Source organism: Physcomitrium patens, chromosome 6, assembly GCF_059467195.1.
Source record: "Physcomitrium patens ecotype Gransden chromosome 6, ASM5946719v1, whole genome shotgun sequence".
NCBI lineage: Eukaryota > Viridiplantae > Streptophyta > Bryopsida > Funariales > Funariaceae > Physcomitrium > Physcomitrium patens.
In genome coordinates, this window is record NC_143415.1 from 2,469,787 (window position 1) to 2,490,217 (window position 20,431).

Genomic DNA, 20,431 nt, shown 5'->3' on the forward strand with positions numbered 1-20,431 from the left:
CGCAACAGCATCGAGGTGCATCCAAGATGGAAATGGCGAGAGGGAAGAGTTAGTCTTTCTTTCTTTATTTGCTTCCTTCTTTCCTGTTTTGTTTCTGTCTTTCTTTGTTTCTGTCTGTTTTGTGTGTAAGTTAAGTTAGTACGTTAAGTAAGTGAGTAGAGTCTGGGGGATCGGGCTCAGATTGCATCTCTATCTTTATCATCGTGCCTCGTCTGCGCCTCCTTGACCTCCTCTTGCTCTTGCTCTGTGACGTCCCGTTCGCTGTTCTGATGCTCCCCACACAAGCCCCCCCCCCCCCCTCGATGTGCCTTCCGTTTGAATTTCTTCGTGTCTCCAGTTGCATTTTCACTTCCCTACTATTGCTTCACCTTTCTGGTTTATCGCCTACCCTTCCTCTACAGTTGCCCTTCCCATTAACCGAATTAGGTCGATTGTTTATGTGTTCTCCTGTACCTGCGACTTCTTTCTCGGCTATGCGCAATTGTTCGTTGGTGTCGTATGTCCCTATGTTATTTGTTCTGGTCACTTCCGTGGGAGAGCAATCCCGGTTTTCGTCTCTGTTACCTCTCTTATGGTAGAGGTAGTAGTGGTTCGCTTCTTCTTGCGGAATCAGGGGTAGCCGAATTGAGGTCATGAGCAACTTTCTGACCTTGCATAGCTGAGCATACCTTTGTCCTCACGTTCATCCATGTCGCGAAAGGTTTGAATCTAGAATTTGTGGAGGGTTTACATACTGCTGGAGTTTGGGGGCAGGATGGGTGTTGGGGCGTTTTGTTGTACATTCTAAAACATTAGAATGCCCGCCCTACGAGCGAATGTACCTAGAGGGTGCTTGCAATTTGCACTCGGAATAAGTTTACAACATAGAAAGGCAGATGCAGAGGATATGCTTCTGGTAATGCAACCTGACCACATTCCTGACTCGTAAAATGGCAACCTCAGTTGCTCTTCCTCAAACTTTTCAGCCAGTCCCGACGCCATTAATCACCGCGCTAGGTATGGGCGCGTCTTGTGTGCCCTTGGCGTCTCCAATTACAGAGTTTGTCTTTTTCCACAAAGCAATACGTGTTGAGATGGACAGATTACATCGCGATGCACTGGCGGTGGAGAATGGAACAGATAAGGACATCCAGAATTTCATTGATCGTTATATTTTCCTACGCACAGTGTACAAGCATTACTGCAGCGCGGAAGACGAGGTTAGTTTTTTCCTTGCGATTCCCCGAATGTAATTTGCGAGTATCAGATAATACTGCTTAACAGTCTGTTACATTGTTAGCTTGATTTCGCGCATTGTTGAAGTTTATCTACGGAGAGTCCATCATGAGAGTTTGGCGCTCATGTTGAAACTCATCTTTATTTTCATTGATCAGCTCGTTGGATCGGTGGATATGGGTCCTAAGTCATGGTATTCACACTAGAGCTTCCCGTTGGACCATTCTGCAGAGATATTAAAATCTAGGAAATCCCGTCCAATGAATGACCTCGTTCCTTTACATACGTACTGCCGATCTCTGCAGTCTTGTATGCGGAGTCTTATTTTTTAGTCATCTTTGATTTGGTGAAGTCTCTTACGGTGGAAGCCGCCTCCAGTTTTGTTCTGTCAGAGCTCCGATGGCGTAAGTCTTTATTAAGAAGCTGGTAAATCGCGTCTGTAACAGGTGATACTTCCTGCCCTCGATTCTCGTGTGAAGAATGTAGCCCACTCCTACTCGCTGGAGCATAAGGTGGAGAGTGACTTGTTTGATCAGATAGCTAGTCTTTTAAGTGCTGCTTTGGCTGAAAAAGGAAAAGTTGCGTCGACCCTGCACTCGGATCTTGTTTGCTGCACACAGGCCCTACATACTACCCTCTGCCAGCATTTAGCAAAGGAAGAGGAACAGGTACAAACCGTCCTAAGTCCCTACATCTACATAATAGATAAGATTTAACTGGCTACTATTTTTCAACGCTTGCTAGCTTGATCAGCATTGCAGAAGGTCCTTGAAGAATTTTAAAGAACGTTGTTAACTTGGTTGCATACATTTTCTCGGTTCAGAAGTTCATGCCCAAACACATATATCGAGCTTGATTGGCTTTTGGTGGTAGATCACATCTCATTCAGTCCTGTTGCTTATTAATTGCCACCGTATGCAGGTATTTCCCCTTCTCATGCAGCATTTCACTTACAAGGAACAGACTGGGCTGGTCTGGCAATTTATCTGCAGTATTCCTGTCAACCTTTTGGAGAAGTTCCTGCCGTGGCTTGCTTCTTCTCTCTCAGATGAAGAGCGTCAACAGATGGTGGCAGTCATGCGTGAAGTCGTTCCACCAGAAGAGTTGCTTCAGCAGGTTAGATAAGAAAGTAACTTTTTCGAACTTAGTTTTTGTTAGTCACTCGTTTTGTCCAGCAGCCTTAACACACGAGGAACTTAGTAAGATAATGTGGCTAAAGGTGATTTTGTAGGTTTTTTGGTTTTTTGGTTTTTTGTTCTTAATGTTCGGATGATGCGTAGATATGGTATTTTCTGTCTTTTTGCACTGTCCCGAAGCTTCTAATATTGGGAAAATCAAGGTGTATTTGATGTTTGTTGAGGATCTGAAGGCCGACTTGTAGGCACTTCAATCAGGAATGCACCAGTTGACTTCTAGCTTCTCAGATAATGAATGTTGGTGATCTTTGAAAGTAATCACTGAAATTTATAGTGCTAATGGCCACGGCTTCATATTGTCGTGATGGTTGCAAGTGAATCGGCTTCTGCAAGTTATTAGACAATCTTCGTCCAGTGATGAAATGTTATGGTCGTCATCTCTGTAGCATAGATCCGTACTTTCTGTAAGAATAAGCCATTAGGAAGCGTTGAAGTGTTGAGCAGGACATTCTTACAACATATTTAATCCTCGAGGCTACGATACATCTGATATGCTTAACGGCGTTTCATGTTCATCGTATTATAGGTGAGAGCGCTTCGTTCTCTTGTGTCTTGTTCATAATTAGAATACCAGATGTTGACTAGTTAATTGGTGTTTCGTTCCTGTGCTGTTGTGTGTAGGTGATACTTGCATGGTTAAGAGGGGGAAATAGAGCAATAGATGCTTATAATTGTCCTAGATCGGATCTAGATGCAAAAGCAGTTGCTTGGGCTTCAATAGACTCAAAGGTGGCAGGAGACTTGACATGGGCTCTAGATAGAGACAGCTCAGTGAACCAAGGGAATTTACATCCAAAACTACTTAGAAGTAGACCATTAGTTTCTCCTCTTAAGGAACTTCTCTACTGGCATAATGCAATTCGCAAAGAATTACAAGAAATTGCTGAACAAGCTCGTCAAATTCAACCCAGGGGGGGTTTATCTCTGGCAAAATTAACTGCTTTCATTGAGCGGTCCCAGTTCTTGGCTGATGTGTGCAATTTTCAAAGGTGAGATCCTTCTGTTTCGATTTTTATGTTGACAGAATAATTTCTCCCATTGGTCTGCAGTATGGTAGATACCTGTAGCCATAGAATTACAATTTAATTATGAAAGAAACATAGACAAGACTATAATTTAGTTTGCAGCCAAGGCTTCTACTTGCTTCCTTGGATGAGATTTCTTGTCCTGAAGTTGAATACGTTACCTGTTGTCTGAATACTGACGCGTTTGAGTGGTTTGGTAGTTCGGCGGAGGATAAATTAATGTGCCCTTCTTTACACAAGAAAGTCCAGGAGCGGGTGACTTATCTAATGGACCATGCCGAGAAAGATCGAAGATTTGAGGATGTACTTCGATTGCTTGAAGGTGTGCAGGATGCTGTAAATAATAGTGCAACAGTTGCTCAATTGCATAGCGAACTTTGCAAGAGAGCAGAACTTATTGTGGAGTCAATTCAGCAACATCTTTTGGAGGAGGAGGAGGTATAAAGTTTTCTTTTTGCTTTAAATTTCACTTAAGTTGCTCAAGCACTACAAGTGCCTGTCCTCTTTCTTAGATATTATAGAGAATAAGGTTCACTTTCGGGTGGTGATTTTATGTATTTTTTTATAAGTAGGAGTTGATAACCAGCGTCAAGCTCGACTTACAATGTTGTCTCTAGTTTAGTTCAGAGAAATGTTTGTGCAGTTCACTTCCTCTTAACGTAGGAATGATAATTTGAAAATAGTTTTATTTACCAAGTGATGTCCGGGGCCACTGTACAACAACCTTTTCAATTATGTTTCATGTGAACATCTCTGAAGGTTCCATTTGTGTCTTCTTTTCAGGTACTCCATTACCCACAATCACATTGTAGCGTTGAAGAACAACGTGTTTTATTATACCGAAGTTTGAGGCTAATGCCCTTAAAGTTACTCGAGCGAGTTCTCCCGTGGCTGGTTGCCATCTTGAGTGAGGATGAAACAAAAGTAATGCTTGAGAACTTGCGGCTGGCAGGTAGCTGTGACTTCTTCCTTTAATCATTGACGAAACTTTGGAGACCATCTTAGGCTTTTGAAAATCAGCTTTATTTAGTGCTAACATATTGTTTCTTGAATCTACAGCTCCTGTTGAAGATAATGCCCTTGTGACCCTGTTCTCAGACTGGGCATGCAAAGGGCATCCAAAACATTTCTCGAGTACAGGAAGCATCCGCTGTCTCTCTACATCACAAGATGAATGTTCTGTTAAGAGGATGAAATTTAATGCAGGGAGTCGACCCGTAAACATGCAAAACGGGTCAACTATTCCCTCAAAACACAATTCAGTAGATATGGGTACTGTGCATGGGCCAGATGACTCTCCAGAAATTTTCGATACGAGAGCATCAAAACGTCCTCGAGGAAGTGAATTTGAGGACGCTAGTATAGATTATCCAACTAAGGATACCACGAGCAAAAATAGTTGTGAAGGTGCTGCCAGATGTTGTGCCCCTGGGCTAGGCTGTGGTAGTTTAACCACCCGTCCTTCAGGGCTAGCCATAAAGCCGTATACAGCAAGTTTGAATAGTAGTTCGTCGAACTCTGAACTTTTTGGATGGGTCAATGATTCAGGTCCCACTTGTGATCCAGGACCAAAGCCAATTGACCATATCTTTCAGTTCCACAAGGCTATCAGGAAGGACCTTGAGTACTTAGATTCTGAGTCTGCTAAACTTGCTGATTGTGATGAAGACTTTCTCAGGCAGTTCCAGGGAAGGTTTCAGTTTCTGTGGGGGCTGTACAGGGCGCATAGTAACGCTGAGGATGATATTGTGTTCCCTGCTCTTGAAGCAAAGGAGGCTCTGCATAACGTTAGCCACTCATACACAATCGATCACAAGCAAGAAGAGCAATTATTTAAAGATATTGCTGAGGTAAATGGAATTCCAGATGATTTTTTTGGGTAATTTACCATATGAGAATAAAGTTACCCACAATTCGTTATGTCGTGTGATCCAGCTTATGTCCTTCAGCTGACAACTTACCCTTCTTTGTTGAAGGTACTTGTGGAACTGTCTACACTGCACACGCGTATGCACACCCAGGCAATTCCAACTTTTACATCAGACATGGAAAATGGTAAGGATGAGCTTAAACAAGATTGCATGGAGAAAGAGACTTCTAAAGCCGAAATGATTCAACGAAGGGCTTTGGCCGGCAAGCTGCAAAGGATGTGCAAATCCATTAGAGTGAGTCTTGATCATCATGTTTCTAGGGAGGAGCATGAGCTCTGGCCTCTTTTTGATGTTCATTTCAGTATCGAGGAGCAGGATCAAATTGTCGGACGTATCATTGGAACTACTGGTGCCGAAGTGCTGCAGGTAAGCTGCATGTTAACCTGAACTCATATAAATTGTGATGGCTTAGTTCTTTATTTCATGTCATACGGGTTCATAAACGTTTGAAATCTCACTCTCTGAAATGCTGATCGTTGTTGTGTTCTGTCTATCCATGGTAGAGATCCCATTCCATATTGCTTTTCGTTGCACATGATCCTCCTGGCTTTGACTTTTACAAAACTTTAGCAAGTCATCACACGCATATGGATTCTTTTGAGCTAAAATATTCGACATCGGAATAACCTTTCATGAATATCCTAAGTGGTGGTATGTAGGATCCTAATTTTGCAACTAGATGACCTTGATTCCACCCTTCATAGTTGCTTAAAATTTCAATGAAAAATCTCGATATCTATTACCATCATCTTGTCAACTCGTATTTTTAGTCGGTCATAGCTGTTACTTTTACGTGGATCAGTTACATTAAGTTACTGTTTTTTATCCAAATGATACGGTGCTGGGATAGGCTGTCTCCCTTTTCTGCTTTAAATTGGCAACTTTCTTAACTTCGATTAATCACATCGACGCAATTTTTAAGTATGTACGAAAGTTGTGCACATTTTATGTATTTCATGTTTGTTTTTGACAGGGATTGTTTCCTTTGTAATCGATGCGTTTTTTTTCTTGTGCATCCCACAGACTCTAATATCACATCACTCTTGTTGCAGTCAATGTTGCCTTGGATCACAACAGCACTCTCCGAGCACGAGCAGAACATTATGATGGATACATTGAGACAGGCTACTCGCAACACCATGTTTGACAAATGGCTGCAGGCCTGGTGGAAGAATAACCCAACGTCTAATAGCAACACTGTGGAGTCCTCCGAAAAACATTCTGTTCCCCACATGGGCACAAGTGAATCGTTACAAATGGTTGTTGACTACCTATCTAAAGGCGTTGTGGATACAGGAGAGGTAACTGGTGATGAGAAGCTTCGAACATTAGATGCTTGCAATCATGAAGGCGTTATTCAATCAGGTTTGTCTCATAGATTTATGCGTTTCTTTGTTTGTATGAGATATTGTATGATCGAAATATTCAAGGTTCCTAGTTTCACTGCAATTGCTGGAATCTTGGCATTGATTGATATTGGTTGGTCGAAAGAGAGTTCGAAAGATTATGCTTTTCTCTGCGAATCGTTCTTGTTGGGGAGCTTGTAGTAGTACTTAGGCTGGGACTTAACCGTGATGCTAAATCAATCCTTGAGTCTTATCCTTGGTTCCAGATTCTGTTCATGCAAACACTTGCGGCACCGATGATGAAGATATGCACGCAGCGAACCTGAGTAAACCCACTGCAGACCATGCGAATAGGTATGCAGTCTTCAAACCTGGATGGCGTGATATCTTCAGGATGAATCAAATAGAGTTGGAGGCAGCCATTCGGAAAGTTTCTAGTGACAGTTCTCTTGACCCGCGTCGGAAGGCCTATCTCATGCAAAATCTAATGACTAGGTAATTTATCCAATCCTAAATGCCCGCGTTTGTTTGTCAGGACCATTCTACATCGTGATGTGCGCAATCAAATATATGTTTGCGACTGAACTTTCTCACATTTTGACCTGATCGTTCGAAATTGGGTTGCAATCACAGCCGGTGGATAGCAGCGCAGCAATTGGTTTCAAATGAGATGCTAATACAAGAAGGGGACAATCCTGCTGATATTCCTGGTCGGAAAAAGTCTTATCAGGACGAAGAAAATGGTGTATATGGTTGTGAGCATTATAAACGAAACTGTAAACTCCGAGCTGCCTGTTGTGGGAACCTTTTTTCATGTCGTTTTTGTCATGACAAAGTCAGCGATCACTCTATGGATAGGTAATTTCGACCATGAATGATGTGTAGGGCTTCTTGCTCATCGTTTTCTGACGTTATATCTTGGTGCGAAGGATGATTTGAAATGCATCCAGCAATGATTCTTTTGTTGTTGTGTAAAGATGGATTGATTTGGCTTAAGTACAAGCAATATTATTAAGATTCCTGTTGTTCAATTTCGCAACTATCAAAGGCTTCTCGATAGTTATGATATTGTGCAATTTCTTACTTTATTTCACACACTATAATCTACAATATACATTAATGCGGCAGTTTCTTGCAGGCATGCAACGAAGGAGATGATGTGCATGCAATGCTTGCAGGTGCAGCCTGTTGCTTCTGTCTGTAACACTCCGTCATGCAACGGTTTCTCTATGGGTCGTTATTTTTGTAACATCTGCAAGTTCTTCGACAATGACAACAGGTGAAGACTCTTATCACTTTTTATCCTGTAAGAACTTAGACTTCAATCGATTCACTTCTCCAAGAATGTTCGCAATTCAAAAATTAGTGTCGATTCAAATCACACAGAATAAATATCCTGTTGTATGATAGTGCTGGGGATATTAACCTGACATTTGGCTGATTTGATTTGCAGGGATATATATCACTGCCCATCCTGCAATCTTTGCCGTGTTGGTAAGGGTTTAGGCATTGATTTTTTTCATTGCATGACATGCAACAGTTGCATGGCTATGCAGCTTAAAGAGCACAAGTGCATGGAGAAAGGCCTCGAATCTAATTGCCCTATTTGCAATGATTTCTTGTTCACTTCCAACACGCCTGTCAAAGCTCTTCCGTGTGGTCACTTCATGCACTCCGCCTGCTTTAAGGTGTGCACTGACCTTTTCTACTAAAAACTTTGTGTACTCAAACCAGGTTTAGGTCCCAGGTGCAGATCGTTTTGTAGTAATCTTCTTTAGTCCAGTGGTTTGTTTTAGGGCCTACGATGTTCTCGGAACTCTTAGTATTTGCAACCTATCTCATTTAGTGAATGTTTGAACGATATACCCCGGGAACTGACCATCTTTTTTATTTGAGACTTAGATTGCCTTGTTTTAAAGTTATTATATTTTGTTACTAATTTTCCACCATTTGAAACCTGACATTAGATTTATTGTCGTTCTTGATTCTATCTGTTGCCTTCATCAAAAAAAAGTTCAACTTGGACAAACCCGTTGATTGTGTATGGTCACGTATCGTAAGCAAGAGTTCATTATATTTTGCAGGCCTATACGTGCAGTCATTATACTTGCCCTATCTGCTGCAAGTCCCTAGGGGATATGGTGGTAAGCAGATTTTATGGATCTGGTCAATCTTGAGATTATTGTATGGTTTGATCCTTGTTCGAAGCATTTATTGTTCATATAAGAACTATTGTCTGAAAATGCTTGTGACTACCTTTATTATTACTTCTACCCTGTAATTTTGTGATTTCCAGTTTTCTTTTATCAAGTTGTAAATATCTTATCATTCCTTTTGTCTGCGATTGTCTAATTATATCTGTCTGATTTTGCAGATTTATTTTGGTATGCTCGATGCTTTATTGGCATCTGAGCAGCTTCCTGATGAGTATAGAAGTAGAAATCAGGTATACATTTTGGCCATGACCTATGAATGATAGTAGTGTCACCTGACAGTCACGTTCATAGTTCGTAACATGAATGTCAACCCTCAGCACATTGAATTTCTGTCAAACTGTTGAAAATCACTTTTGATCATATCATATTAAGCAAATTTTTGAGAGCAATTTTCTGATCCTGAAGCGTTTCATTGGATGTATTGATTCTATGCAGGAAATCCTATGTAACGATTGTGAGCAAAAAGCAACTGCACCTTTTCACTGGTTATATCACAAATGTGGAGGATGTGGCTCTTATAACACCCGTGCTATATAATGTAACACTCCAAAGCTCGTATCAAGTTATTATCTTTTATCAAAATTTGCAAAGAAGCTGTTCCGTTTCTGTATGCTCAGCGACTCACATATTTTGGCATCACCATTTACAATTTAAAAAAAATTAACATCATTGGATAATCTATTTGGCTATTCAAATACTAAAATAAGATTGGTTAGGTTGCAAGTGGGCATTTGAGGTTGTAATTGATGATCCTTTCGTTGTCTTGATTTATTTAACTTTCGTGAGGAGAACGAACATTAGACTGAAGAAACATTCGGTAGAGAATGCGCAGGTTTGAAAGGTAGCACGTTGTATTCCCCTAAGAAAACACTTTACAAAATGTTAGTTTCAGGTACTCATGTGTATCAACTTATATCTTCTATTTCAAACGTTCTGGTAGTGGTTGCTTGGGGTACAAGGGGATGCCTTCTGTAAGTACCAAGTTGGCAATGTTTGATCCTGATGATGCCTGAAAATCTTTCTGTGTTTAACTATATTTTTGTTGTGCTGTTCCCAGTGGGTTTCCGGTTAAATTGTTGTTGCGCAATTCCATTTACGAAGACATCAGCCACTTTTAACTTCTGTGTGCTCAAAGGTGTTGCGCTTTGCTCAATAAATGTAATAGTAGACCAGGAATATGTGGGTTGTGTCTGTCATCATATCGAGGCTTCGGACGTTGTAAAATGGTGGGGAAACACTGCACCCAGTGTTTTATTTTCTGCACAAAATGACTTATTCTGCAACTTTATTGGTATATCGACGTCTAAACTTTCTCAGTTGAATTGATATCGCTTGTTATTTGGTTGAAAGTGGTGTTATTTTCTTGCATAGTTGTAACATTGAGCAGTAAATATGAGATCGCTTCTTGCCGATGTGTTGCTCTTGAACTAGTAATGGTGAATGGTGCTGATATTATTCTTCTTAAGGAGCAATAACTTTGGAGTGTTCTAATATTTTCAAAAGTTTATTGGATCTTTAAGGTACTCTGATGAGTTTAAATTAGTTTAATATTTTAAAATATAAATGCACAAGATAATTCAATACATGTGCAATTTCAAGTCACATTTTTCATGCTAAGCATGCAATTTATATTTGTAATATTTGAATAAATGAATAAAAGTGTAATCTCTACTGCATGTGAGAACATGATAAATAGAGATAAGGTTATTATATCTTCTCTTTGATAATGGGTTTTACATTTAGATTTCGGCTTTCTTCACTCTGATAAATGGGGCTAGAATTGCAACAATGATGTCATTTTGTATATATATATATATATATTTATTGTATGTTAGATATTGATTAACATTGCAAGGTATATTAGATTTTTAAGTAATAGCTTTTAGAAAATTTTATGTGAAGTTTAATTTGTATGATATTGTTTGTGGATTTTATTTCAAATTAATTAGATTTTGTATACCTAGTGGTCTGTTTGGGTTTGCAACAATCTACCCTGACCAATGGAAATGAGATGTTTGGTAGTCAATGTAGAGCAAAAGGATTGTATTGTCAACATTGGGCAACAAAAGTGCATGGGTTGTTAAAATCATATTCAACATTCAAAGTCCATAGTCTATGTGCCAACTTTACTTAAAGATTTCTTGTCACTATCAAAATCCTAAATTTATTTTTCTAATATATTAAGCTCTTAAACTGAGAATAAAATAAACATTAAATATTTATTTATAAAAAAGATACCATAAATAACTAAAGTTTAGAAAAACTTATTTGAATGAAATATTTAAATTTTTGGAATATTAGGATTTTTTAACATGTATGTAAAAACATCAACTTTATTAATTTAAGCATGTTTGCTAAAATATCTACATTTTAAAATAACAGTAAGTAAAATAAATACCAAAGTTTAACTAGAAATTTATAATATTTAAAATATTGAAAAAATATCTAAAGAAGATTTTTTTAATAAGATAATTTTTTATATTTACAATCTCAATTATATATACATATGTGTTATTAGAAAGAATGTTGATAATTAAAATTCTTTACATAAAAAAAAATTAATTTTGATTATATATCTAATTATCTAAATACTATTCAACACATTTATAGTTTTATAAATGAAATATTTTTAACTATGATATAAAGTATTCAAAAATAGAAAAAAATAGTTCTGTGCTTGCTTTAAATATTCTTTGATGATGATTTAAAAGTTGGAATCAATTATTAGATAAAATATTATTATTTTTATTATTATATATATTATTTTTTGAATATATGCACTTTGAGTTTTTGTAATAACTTTAAATTGTATATAAATATAATTACATAAGTATAAATAAATAAATAAAATATATATATATATATATATATATATATTTTTGAATTTGAATTTGTTATAATCTATAAGCTTTAAAATCTTCTATAATATTATAATTTATTTATGAGTTTTTTAAGATTTACTAACAAATAAAACTACACCAACTATAAAATTTAGAATTTGATCATCTTGAATCAATAATTCTCTTTTTAAAAATACACAGTAATATTTTTTTTAAAGGAATTGTAAACTAATTATTAAAATATAAATAATTTTCAGTTTTATATTTAAAAGTAATAATCAAAATAACATTAATTTAATTTATTTTTAATTATTTAAAATACTCTAGTATTTATATTTTATGTTTTTCTTTTTTTCTTTTTCTAAAAATAATTAACTTCTTAATTTTGTAAAAAAGAAAGCCCAATAGAGATTCTTATAAACTTGTGGTACAATTCTTTGAGGCTCTATAGTAAACTATAGAACGTCTTCAGGAAGATTCATATCGCTTTTAAGATGTTCTACAAGCATCTTAAAAGTACCCCAAATTGGGCTTTCTTGTTGAGAGTTTTCTTGCAAGATCTACAGAATAGGCCGTGTTGACTCTTCTTTACTGCAAGTCAATAATAAGGGAAGAAATACTGATTCTAAGCATAATCTAGGATTCCATTTGTACCACTTGATTACAACTCAGAAGCAACTAATGAGGTTCTTGATCTCTTAGCAAAGGTGTTCCCTAACGAAGACATAAGAAGATACTTTATGAGGTTCATCTCATCATGTTTAGAAGGAAGAAATGCGAACAAGATATTTTCTATATGGTCAGGATCTGGAGACAACGGAAAGACTGTCATGGTTTCTCTAGTTGAACGAGCGTTTGGAGACTATGCAGTGAAGATGCCAACATCATTGCTTATGGGAAAGAGAGTACAATCATCAGCAGCTACTCCCGAGCTAGCAATGCTTAAAGGAAGACTTATAGCTCTCGTTCAAGAGCCTGATGAAGGTGACAAACTTAACCTTGGTGTTATGAAGGAGCTTACAGGAAATGATAGTCTCTATATTAGAGGATTGTACGAAGAAGGAGCTATCATACCTCAGACAGCAAAGTTTGTACTCATTGCCAACAGGATCCTACAGATGAGTACGTTTGATAAAGCAGTGTGGAGTAGAGTTAGAGTAATGCCATTCGTATCAACGTTTGTTGATAAGATAGAACCATCTCACAATCCTCTTACAACACACTTGAAGGATATTAACTTCTCCAACAAGATTCCTTTGCTTGCTCCTGTATTCATGAGATTAGTAATAGAAGAGTACAAGCAATATCTAACTTATGGTCTTGAAGAGCCTGACGAAGTTAAGGACTGCACTGAGACAATTCGTGTGTCTAATGATATCTTTGGGCAGTTCTTGAGCGCTAATGTTGAGAAGAGCAACAAGAGTATAGTTGCTATAAAGGAGCTGTATGATACCTACAAGTACTGGTCAAAGGATATGTTCCCAACAATGAAAGTAAAAGATATATCGTCTCTACGACAATATCTAGTTAGGAACTCGTATACTATAGATGCTGTAGATCAGATTCAAGGATTATCTTTGATATAGATAACAACAAAAAAAGCTTTTTTTTCTGCATACTTATCAGTACTGCGTCTTGTCCAAACAAACTGCACAGCCTACCGCGATCATGGTGTATGTATAACACTTCTTTCTACCTCAAAGAGAAAGGAGGTGTAGTTGATGTGAAAGCATAAAATGCGCTAGCTATGTCAAACACTAAGTACTGGTATCAATAGATAGAGCGTGTCTCCTTAACTTAGTCATCAAAGAAAGCACTTCGACTCTTGATTCAAAAGATGATAATCTCAATCCTCCTATGCTTGGATACTTCTTTACTTCAAGCTTCTGTTCAGGAAGTCCTCCAAATAGAGACACTATGTACTCTTCAGTAAACACCACCCTTATAATGGACACTTCATCACCCTTAACATTAATTCCATACATTACCTCAGGAAGTATGTTATTTGAGAATATGCTATAATTCTGCTGACATGCAGCAATGAGAGCACTAACAAGTTGTATCTCTCCATTTCTGTATCTTATATCACGTTTGTGTTTGCTTTCTTGCAGTACCCATACTAACTGTTCACCTTTTCTTCCTTCTCTGTCACTAAAGGTAGAGAACATCTCATCTGCAATTCTCATTCTAAGCATTGATGGCACTATATGAGGCTGAAACTCTTGAGACTTGTGGAAATACTGGTGCATAGTCCTTTAAATAGAGATTGTATTGTAAGGCTTTTTTGAATTCCACAAATAAATTTCATGTGATTTTTTACTCATAAGTTGGACGAGATTTCCCCTATAAAGATTCAAGATGCACCTAAACCGTGCTATATCTTTGCTATTACCCATTTCTCTTTGAAGATTGTAAATAGGATTGTTTGAAAGATGAAGCAAAGGTAAACACGTGAAGAGAATGAATTAGCAAATCTCAGCTCCGGATATCTGGAGACTACTCTGCGGCTGCAGGGGCAAAGCCTGATTAGCTACTGGGGCGTGGCGAACTCTACTAAGAGAGTAGAGTAGAGTAAAGTAAATTAAAGTAGGAGTCGGTCACGGGGAGTGGTTTTGTTGCCGGGGGATGGCTGGCTGGATGGAGCCCTCCCTGGGCACTGCCGCTTGTCCCAGCTCAGCACACACTACATAACAACATTCACTTACACTTACTGGTGCATGTGTTGTGAGGCGGCTCCCCGCATGGGCCCCAGAGCTGCTGCTGCTGCAATCAAAGCCAATGTTTGGAACCTCTACGAATGCTGCCACCCCGACTCTCCCACTTCTGGCTGGCTAACTGGCTGGCTGAGGGTGGTCTGCGAGTAAGTGCACCTCTTCATCACTAATTCTCTCTCCCCTCCGAGACGCACGCGAACCCAGTGTCAGTCCGCCATCCAATACGATGATGATGCATGGAAGCGGAAGAGACCCACAGTCGTCAACTGCACGCCATTACGGCGGTTGGAAGATGTTCCACAAGTCGCTGACAGTCTGGTAAGGAACGGGTTTTGGAGGCGGCACAAACGCGGCCTCTGCTCCTTCAGCTGTGCGGAAGTGAGGCCAGTCATAGAAGAGCTGGCGTGAGTTGGGGTAGGGGTTGTATGGCAGGAGAGGGTTGTAGGATTGGCTCGGATGATAGTCGAAGCTCGGGTACCGCGACACCAAATATTCATAAGGAGGGTACTGGACTGCTTGAGGAGGTGGTGCTGGTGCTGGTCCTTTGGGTTTGTCCTCTTTCTTCTCCTTTCCCCCTCCCTCTTCTTTTTTCTCTTGCTTCTCCTCTTTTTTTTCCTTCTTTTCCTCCTCATTCACTTTCTCTTCCTTTTTCTCGACCTTTACTTCCTTCTTCTTCGCCTCTGCCTTGTTCGCCTCTTCTTTGGGAGCTGGTGGGGATGGAGGCCAGAAATGTGCCTTTTTGTCGATTTTCTTCGCCCTTTTCAGAACGTCGGGTGGGTATGGTTTCCCAATCACCGTGACTTTATTCGAGGAGTAGTCGCACTGCACATCTAACACTCCTGCACAGCACTAGCATAAATCCTCGGTGGCTTGGACCAACATGCCATAGAACTTCGTAAGCATGAATGGCAATCCTTATCCATCCTTCCTCTGTATAGTAGTTAATCCTTCCCACTCTGTTATTCGTACAATCTGAGTAGTACTTTGATGCTCACCAGGTACTTCTCTGATTTCTTCCGAAATAATCTCCGCGCATTTCATGCAACACATGCCCACCTTCAAATCCAGCTTCTTCAGTCCCACCAACTGCAACGCACAATTGCCATTCCCAGAGTCTAATCAACTATTCAATACATTCATTCACTTCCACGAAAAACTGGAAGCAATTAGCTCCATATCTGAGCTCTTGCTGCCTACCTCAGGAAAAAGCTTCTACTCTCAGATGCCATTCAACTATAGCAAGTGGCATCTTGGTCACTTACATACCCAGAAACGATTATACAAAAATGTGCATTTGCAGACCATCGGAGACTACAGGCAAGGAGACGAACACAGTGCATGAGTAGCAGATAGAAGACATACCGGCATTGTCTCAGCAGGGGCAACTTTAACTGGGGCATACCAAGAATTGCTTTCCAGCCAATTAGGAGGTGGACCTCCAGTGAAGTAAGTGAACACCTGCACATGTGCACATATGACACAGTTCGACTTGTGTCACAGCGCCTCAACTCCAGTCCGAGCGAAACCATTCCACACAAAAGTGCCAATCGGGCAATACACAACACTATCTCACCGAGTATGCTACATGAGACAACTTACGTAAAACTGAATCTATCAAGGGTTCGATCCAAGGAAGAAGAGTTAACTTGAGCATCACTGTCATCGTACCTCTTGGTTCTCCATCCCAATTCGTCCCAAGAGCTTGCAATTCAACGGCTATCCACTAATAGCTCGACAGTAAGACGAACGTTCTGTTGGAGATCCAAGGTTTGCCTTAAAATTCAATAATCGGGTGAAAAACTTATAAAAGCGGATATGGTAAGAAAAAAGAGGACATGAGAGTATCAGATTATGCATTTCCAAAGTTTGGAGATTAGTATGGCCTGGCAAAGAAAAGCATTTCCAAATTGTATCTATCATCAAATACTGTTGGCTCGGATTCCATACAATTGAAGCCACGGTAACTAGGGCTTTTTGTAACAAGCCCCGAGTCAAGAGAGAACTCCAATCCAGCATTAATGACGAGATTTCCTCACAAGCAAAACCCCAAACTCAAACTATTCCGTAATTCCAGCACTAGAACTTAAGCCTTTCAAAACACCCTGACACAACGTACTGCAGTCAGTCCGAACGACTGGTCGTTAAGACCGGGACAACCATCGAAGCAGTATGGGGACCGTGGTAAAGATTCAAATTGTACTGCTTTGAAGGAAGGGAAACGATACAGTACATCTTCAACAAGAAATCACGCGTGCGCATAGATGAGATTCCTGTGTTCGTGTAAGTTAACATCAAGGTAAATTATCTGACTAACAAGCATGAACCTGGCAGCGGGCCCGAACACGAGTGAGACCAGCATCCATATCCAAACTAGTGATAATTTCAGCCACCAAGATTCTTACAAGGATCTAAACATCACTTAGACGGAAAGCTCTCTTCCAAGTGATGTATCTGAGATACAATATATCGTAAAAATACAGCACACTCTAGCAAGTCCTCAAGATGACTCAAGTTTGCAAGGTAGTAGTTCAAACAGGTTCGTAGAGCCTGCCGCTTGCAACGAGTAGCTACTCAGACTCAGCGAAGAGAACTGGACAAAATGAATTGCAGCAAAGCCGACGTTGATCAATTTACTAGGTTAGTGAAAGAACACTCAATCATGCAGTCCTAGACATCGTTAGGCGTGTGGGGAGCCCAAGTAGAGTCGGCATCATGGGATTTCAGAAGCTCAGGTTGTGATCTTACTGCTTGAGCCTAGTCTCGCTACAAGTCCCCACTGCGCTTCCAAGATGCAAGCAATCAAACCCCACAAACGCAATGAGCAGAATCCCTTGCGAAGCGGATCCTAGCTCAAGGTTGTAACTAGATAATCTTGCAGTTCAAAAAACAATCCCCGTTGGCCACAGTGGCTGTCTCAACTGCCTCATTAAGTCCGCTTGAACCAGCTAGGAAACCAAACTTGTCGCGTCACCACCCCTACCCACATACCAAATATCGCAGTTTGACTAGAAACAAAGATGAGCATAGAGATAGGCTCGGAGCAAGGACGGAGCGACAGCACGCCTGAAAAGGTGAAGGAAACCGAGAACAACTGGCCATGTGGTTTAAAAAATTCAAAGTTGGCCTACATACTGGACCAAGCGTTTTGCATCAGCAGGCACCTTCTTTATCGGCGCAAATTAGATCAGGCAAATCAATTAGATAATTTGAACTGGGTACTATACGTAGCCCTCATCAGTCTCCAGAGCTGATAGTACAAGCTTTGGCTTGCGTAGTCGATGTGGAGGTGAGGAGCGCCTCTTGTAACCGTGACCCGGTCAAGCATCCACAAGGCTTGCGTCTGCAGCCTATTCGTCTGCCGAGATAGACGCTGCTCCTCTGCTTACTTTGTATCGTTTAGTTTGACTGGAGGAGCACGTTCCATTAAATAAGATTGCTTGATGCTATTTTATCAGTTTAGACCTCCCAGAATAGGGTATGACGTGTGTTCCTGTGGGGGGCTAGCTGGGGACGTTAAGGTTGAACAATATGCACCATGTCCTAGAATGTTGCATTTCTGCATAAGTGCTGTTGACCTTACGTGTAGGTATTCGTATTCCTCGCGTCCTTCTAACTCCCTCACTAGTTAACTTTTATTTTCAGGAGGCAAGTCTGTCTCGTGTGAATGATTTTAAAGAAGTAATCCTTCTTTCACGAGGACAGACATGAATATTACCAAGGGATGCACTACCGACTTGGTAATCCTGTTAGTCGAAAACTGCACGCCAACTGCTGAAACATACATCCTTCCAAACAGATCCAGATTGTAATCAAGCACTCTCCGGCACAGTGAGACAGGCTTCAATCACTGCAACGATGCAGTTGAAGTGCAACCTTAAGAATCAGATGGCATGGAAACTCACATGGTGATACGAAATTGTCCGAATGATGGAATACATGCATCATGCTCTCAAAAAAAATGCCCCCCGCAAGCTAAACTCACCACCTGTGAAGATTGAAGTGTCATGGTACGGTCAAACAACTCGATAACATATGCAACCGAGATAAGGTAAAAGAACCATAAGATTGAATTCAGAAGTTATTGTGAAGACAAAGCATTGTTTTGTCTTGACGATTTGTACCTACTTGCGCGGTCAGAGAATTGGGGAAACTACACACACGGTAGAGCTATTCCCTGGACAGCACGCCAATCGCCTGGACATATCACACTCTAGCGATCTCCTCAAGGCCAACCGGAGCAGCAGAGTGGCACTGAAGCCCCAGCTCCAAACTCTGCAGGGTGTGTGACCACCCTGCCTTCCTTCCTGCCTGGCTTGGTAGGTGCGTGGATGCGGCGCAGCAGGCACACATGCCAGCCCCCAAGTGAGGTCAAAGCCCACACAATAGCTGTGCACCTCCTCCCCTTCTCTCCCTCCTTTGGGCACTGCAAACCCACAGCTGCACGCATTCCATTCGGGCGGAGGAACCGAGGAATGCATCAATAAATTCTAGGTGGATGAAAAGATGGATGAATGAGTGCCGGAAGCCAGGAACTGCACCACTGCCTACCCCAGAGAATGGAATGGAAAGTATACATGTATGTGTATATATATATATATATATATATATTCAAAGAATTGATATTGCTACACCTTAACTAACACCTGCCACAACTGGGTGGGGGTACCAGATAGGTGAAGCACCTCCTTGCAGTGATCAATGAGTGGGGTTGAGAGGTAGTGCCTCTTCGGGGTCTTGCAAACAAAACTCCCCAAAAGATTATTATTTTTGGATTCTGTTTCTAAAACCCAATTTGAATTGTAGAGGCTCTTTTTTGAAACCCCAGTTTCCAGAATTGTCTTTTTCTTGATTTTTTTTTTTTTTTTTTTTTTTTTTTTAATACTTGCCAAGGTATTATTGCTATATTAAAGTCCATGATTAAGTGATGTGCTAAGGCAATGAGAGTGAGAACAAGCTACAAAAATGGACATAGAATAAGGTAGAAAATTGAAGATAGAAGAAGATAGAGAATAGTAAAAAGAACAAGTAACATAAATTATCCTCTTAATAGCCAATATAATTCACTCAAATATTTCATCACTAACATTCGATAATTTGCACTTTCCTATAGTTACATCATTGTTAAGAAGCAATCAATATGCAACAACAAAGTTTGGTTCAAATGTGACAAGGAGGGAGAAAGGGGAAGGAGGGTGGTATATTGGCAAAAGTAAAATTGGATGTGGTGCCAACAAACTAACTTCACCAATTGCCTCTTTAAAGCTATTACATGATATAATAAAATATTAGAAAAATAAGTGTGCTTAGTAAAAATTGGCATATACAATCATCCAAAGACAATAGATATGTCTACTCATCTTATAATATACCACTTTAGTCCTTGTATGTACATGTGTGTCTGGAGTCTTCTTGTTGCAAAAACTAGGCGAAGTATGGTATTAACCTCCATTAGAAATGATTATGGCAACATGTTGGCTATTTCATCAAATATATATATATATATATATATATATATATATGAATTTGACTCCATATGTGATACCAAAAAAAATTTCTTAATACAATTCTTTTTTGGTCATCTAACTTCAATTTGCTTAACTTGCAATTATCTTTATGTCTTCTCAATAGATTGTTGCTCAAAGACTAATATAATTTGTATGTTTTTGCTACATGTTATGGATGTGATATCACTAAATTCTTTGATTTTTCTTGTTTTTGATTTTTGAAGGAAGAAAAAAAAAATTATACTTGGATTTTTGAATAAATGCAAAATCTTTTTGTTGATAGAATTATGCCGAAGATCCTTATAATTGATTGTAAGCTTATGCTTATGTTTGCATTACAAATTATTTTTCTTTTAACTACAAAGCTATTTTATATTTGGTACATCAATAAGAATATTTTGGCATATTGTGTCACGCACATACTATCATGAACATACATACTTA

General features: G+C 39.5%; 2 protein-coding genes across 9 annotated transcripts; one reads left to right on the top strand and one right to left on the bottom strand.

Annotated features, from left to right (window-relative positions):
* Positions 1-237: 237 nt before the first annotated feature.
* Positions 238-10,223, top strand: LOC112283547 (zinc finger protein BRUTUS). 6 transcript variants are annotated; one of them, XR_002970131.3, is made up of 18 exons: positions 268-1,199; positions 1,662-1,883; positions 2,137-2,331; positions 3,033-3,400; positions 3,637-3,874; positions 4,220-4,388; positions 4,496-5,286; positions 5,413-5,733; positions 6,420-6,732; positions 6,980-7,208; positions 7,347-7,571; positions 7,842-7,992; positions 8,167-8,401; positions 8,798-8,857; positions 9,088-9,159; positions 9,365-9,467; positions 9,762-9,821; positions 9,987-10,223. XR_002970131.3 is itself a non-coding variant. In XM_024522370.3 (17 exons), exons 1-16 carry the CDS (start codon positions 930-932, stop codon positions 9,464-9,466), a joined length of 3,951 nt encoding a protein of 1,316 aa, XP_024378138.1. In that variant the 5' UTR covers positions 268-929; the 3' UTR covers position 9,467; positions 9,987-10,223. The 6 variants fall into 6 exon arrangements, 3 of the variants coding, with proteins under 3 accessions (XP_073390796.1, XP_024378138.1, XP_024378139.1); XR_002970130.3 differs by having other exon boundaries at positions 7,852-7,992; positions 9,751-9,821; XR_002970129.3 differs by having other exon boundaries at positions 7,852-7,992.
* A 3,796-nt stretch (positions 10,224-14,019) lies between these two features.
* LOC112283931 (uncharacterized) lies at positions 14,020-18,921 on the bottom strand. 3 transcript variants are annotated; one of them, XM_024523341.3, is made up of 6 exons: positions 18,609-18,921; positions 18,386-18,468; positions 16,152-16,234; positions 15,846-15,941; positions 15,479-15,569; positions 14,020-15,322 (listed from the first exon to the last, which is right to left on the bottom strand). In XM_024523341.3, exons 3-6 carry the CDS (start codon positions 16,164-16,166, stop codon positions 14,760-14,762), a joined length of 765 nt encoding a protein of 254 aa, XP_024379109.1. In that variant the 5' UTR covers positions 16,167-16,234; positions 18,386-18,468; positions 18,609-18,921; the 3' UTR covers positions 14,020-14,759. The 3 variants fall into 3 exon arrangements, with proteins under 3 accessions (XP_024379109.1, XP_024379108.1, XP_024379107.1); XM_024523340.3 differs by having other exon boundaries at positions 18,605-18,752; XM_024523339.3 differs by lacking the exons at positions 18,386-18,468; positions 18,609-18,921 and adding an exon at positions 17,229-17,723.
* Positions 18,922-20,431: the final 1,510 nt, after the last annotated feature.

Coding starts and splice junctions, on each gene's coding strand:
- LOC112283547 (XM_073534695.2), top strand. CDS start 930: ATGGCAACCTCAGTTGCTCTTCCTCAAACTTTTCAGCCAGTCCCGACG. Junction 1,200..1,661: donor ACTGCAGCGCGGAAGACGAG/GTTAGTTTTTTC, acceptor CGTCTGTAACAG/GTGATACTTCCTGCCCTCGA. Junction 6,733..6,979: donor TGAAGGCGTTATTCAATCAG/GTTTGTCTCATA, acceptor CCTTGGTTCCAG/ATTCTGTTCATGCAAACACT.
- LOC112283931 (XM_024523341.3), bottom strand. Junction 15,570..15,845: donor CCCCTGCTGAGACAATGCCG/GTATGTCTTCTA, acceptor TGTGCGTTGCAG/TTGGTGGGACTGAAGAAGCT. Junction 15,323..15,478: donor AGAAATCAGAGAAGTACCTG/GTGAGCATCAAA, acceptor AGTGCTGTGCAG/GAGTGTTAGATGTGCAGTGC.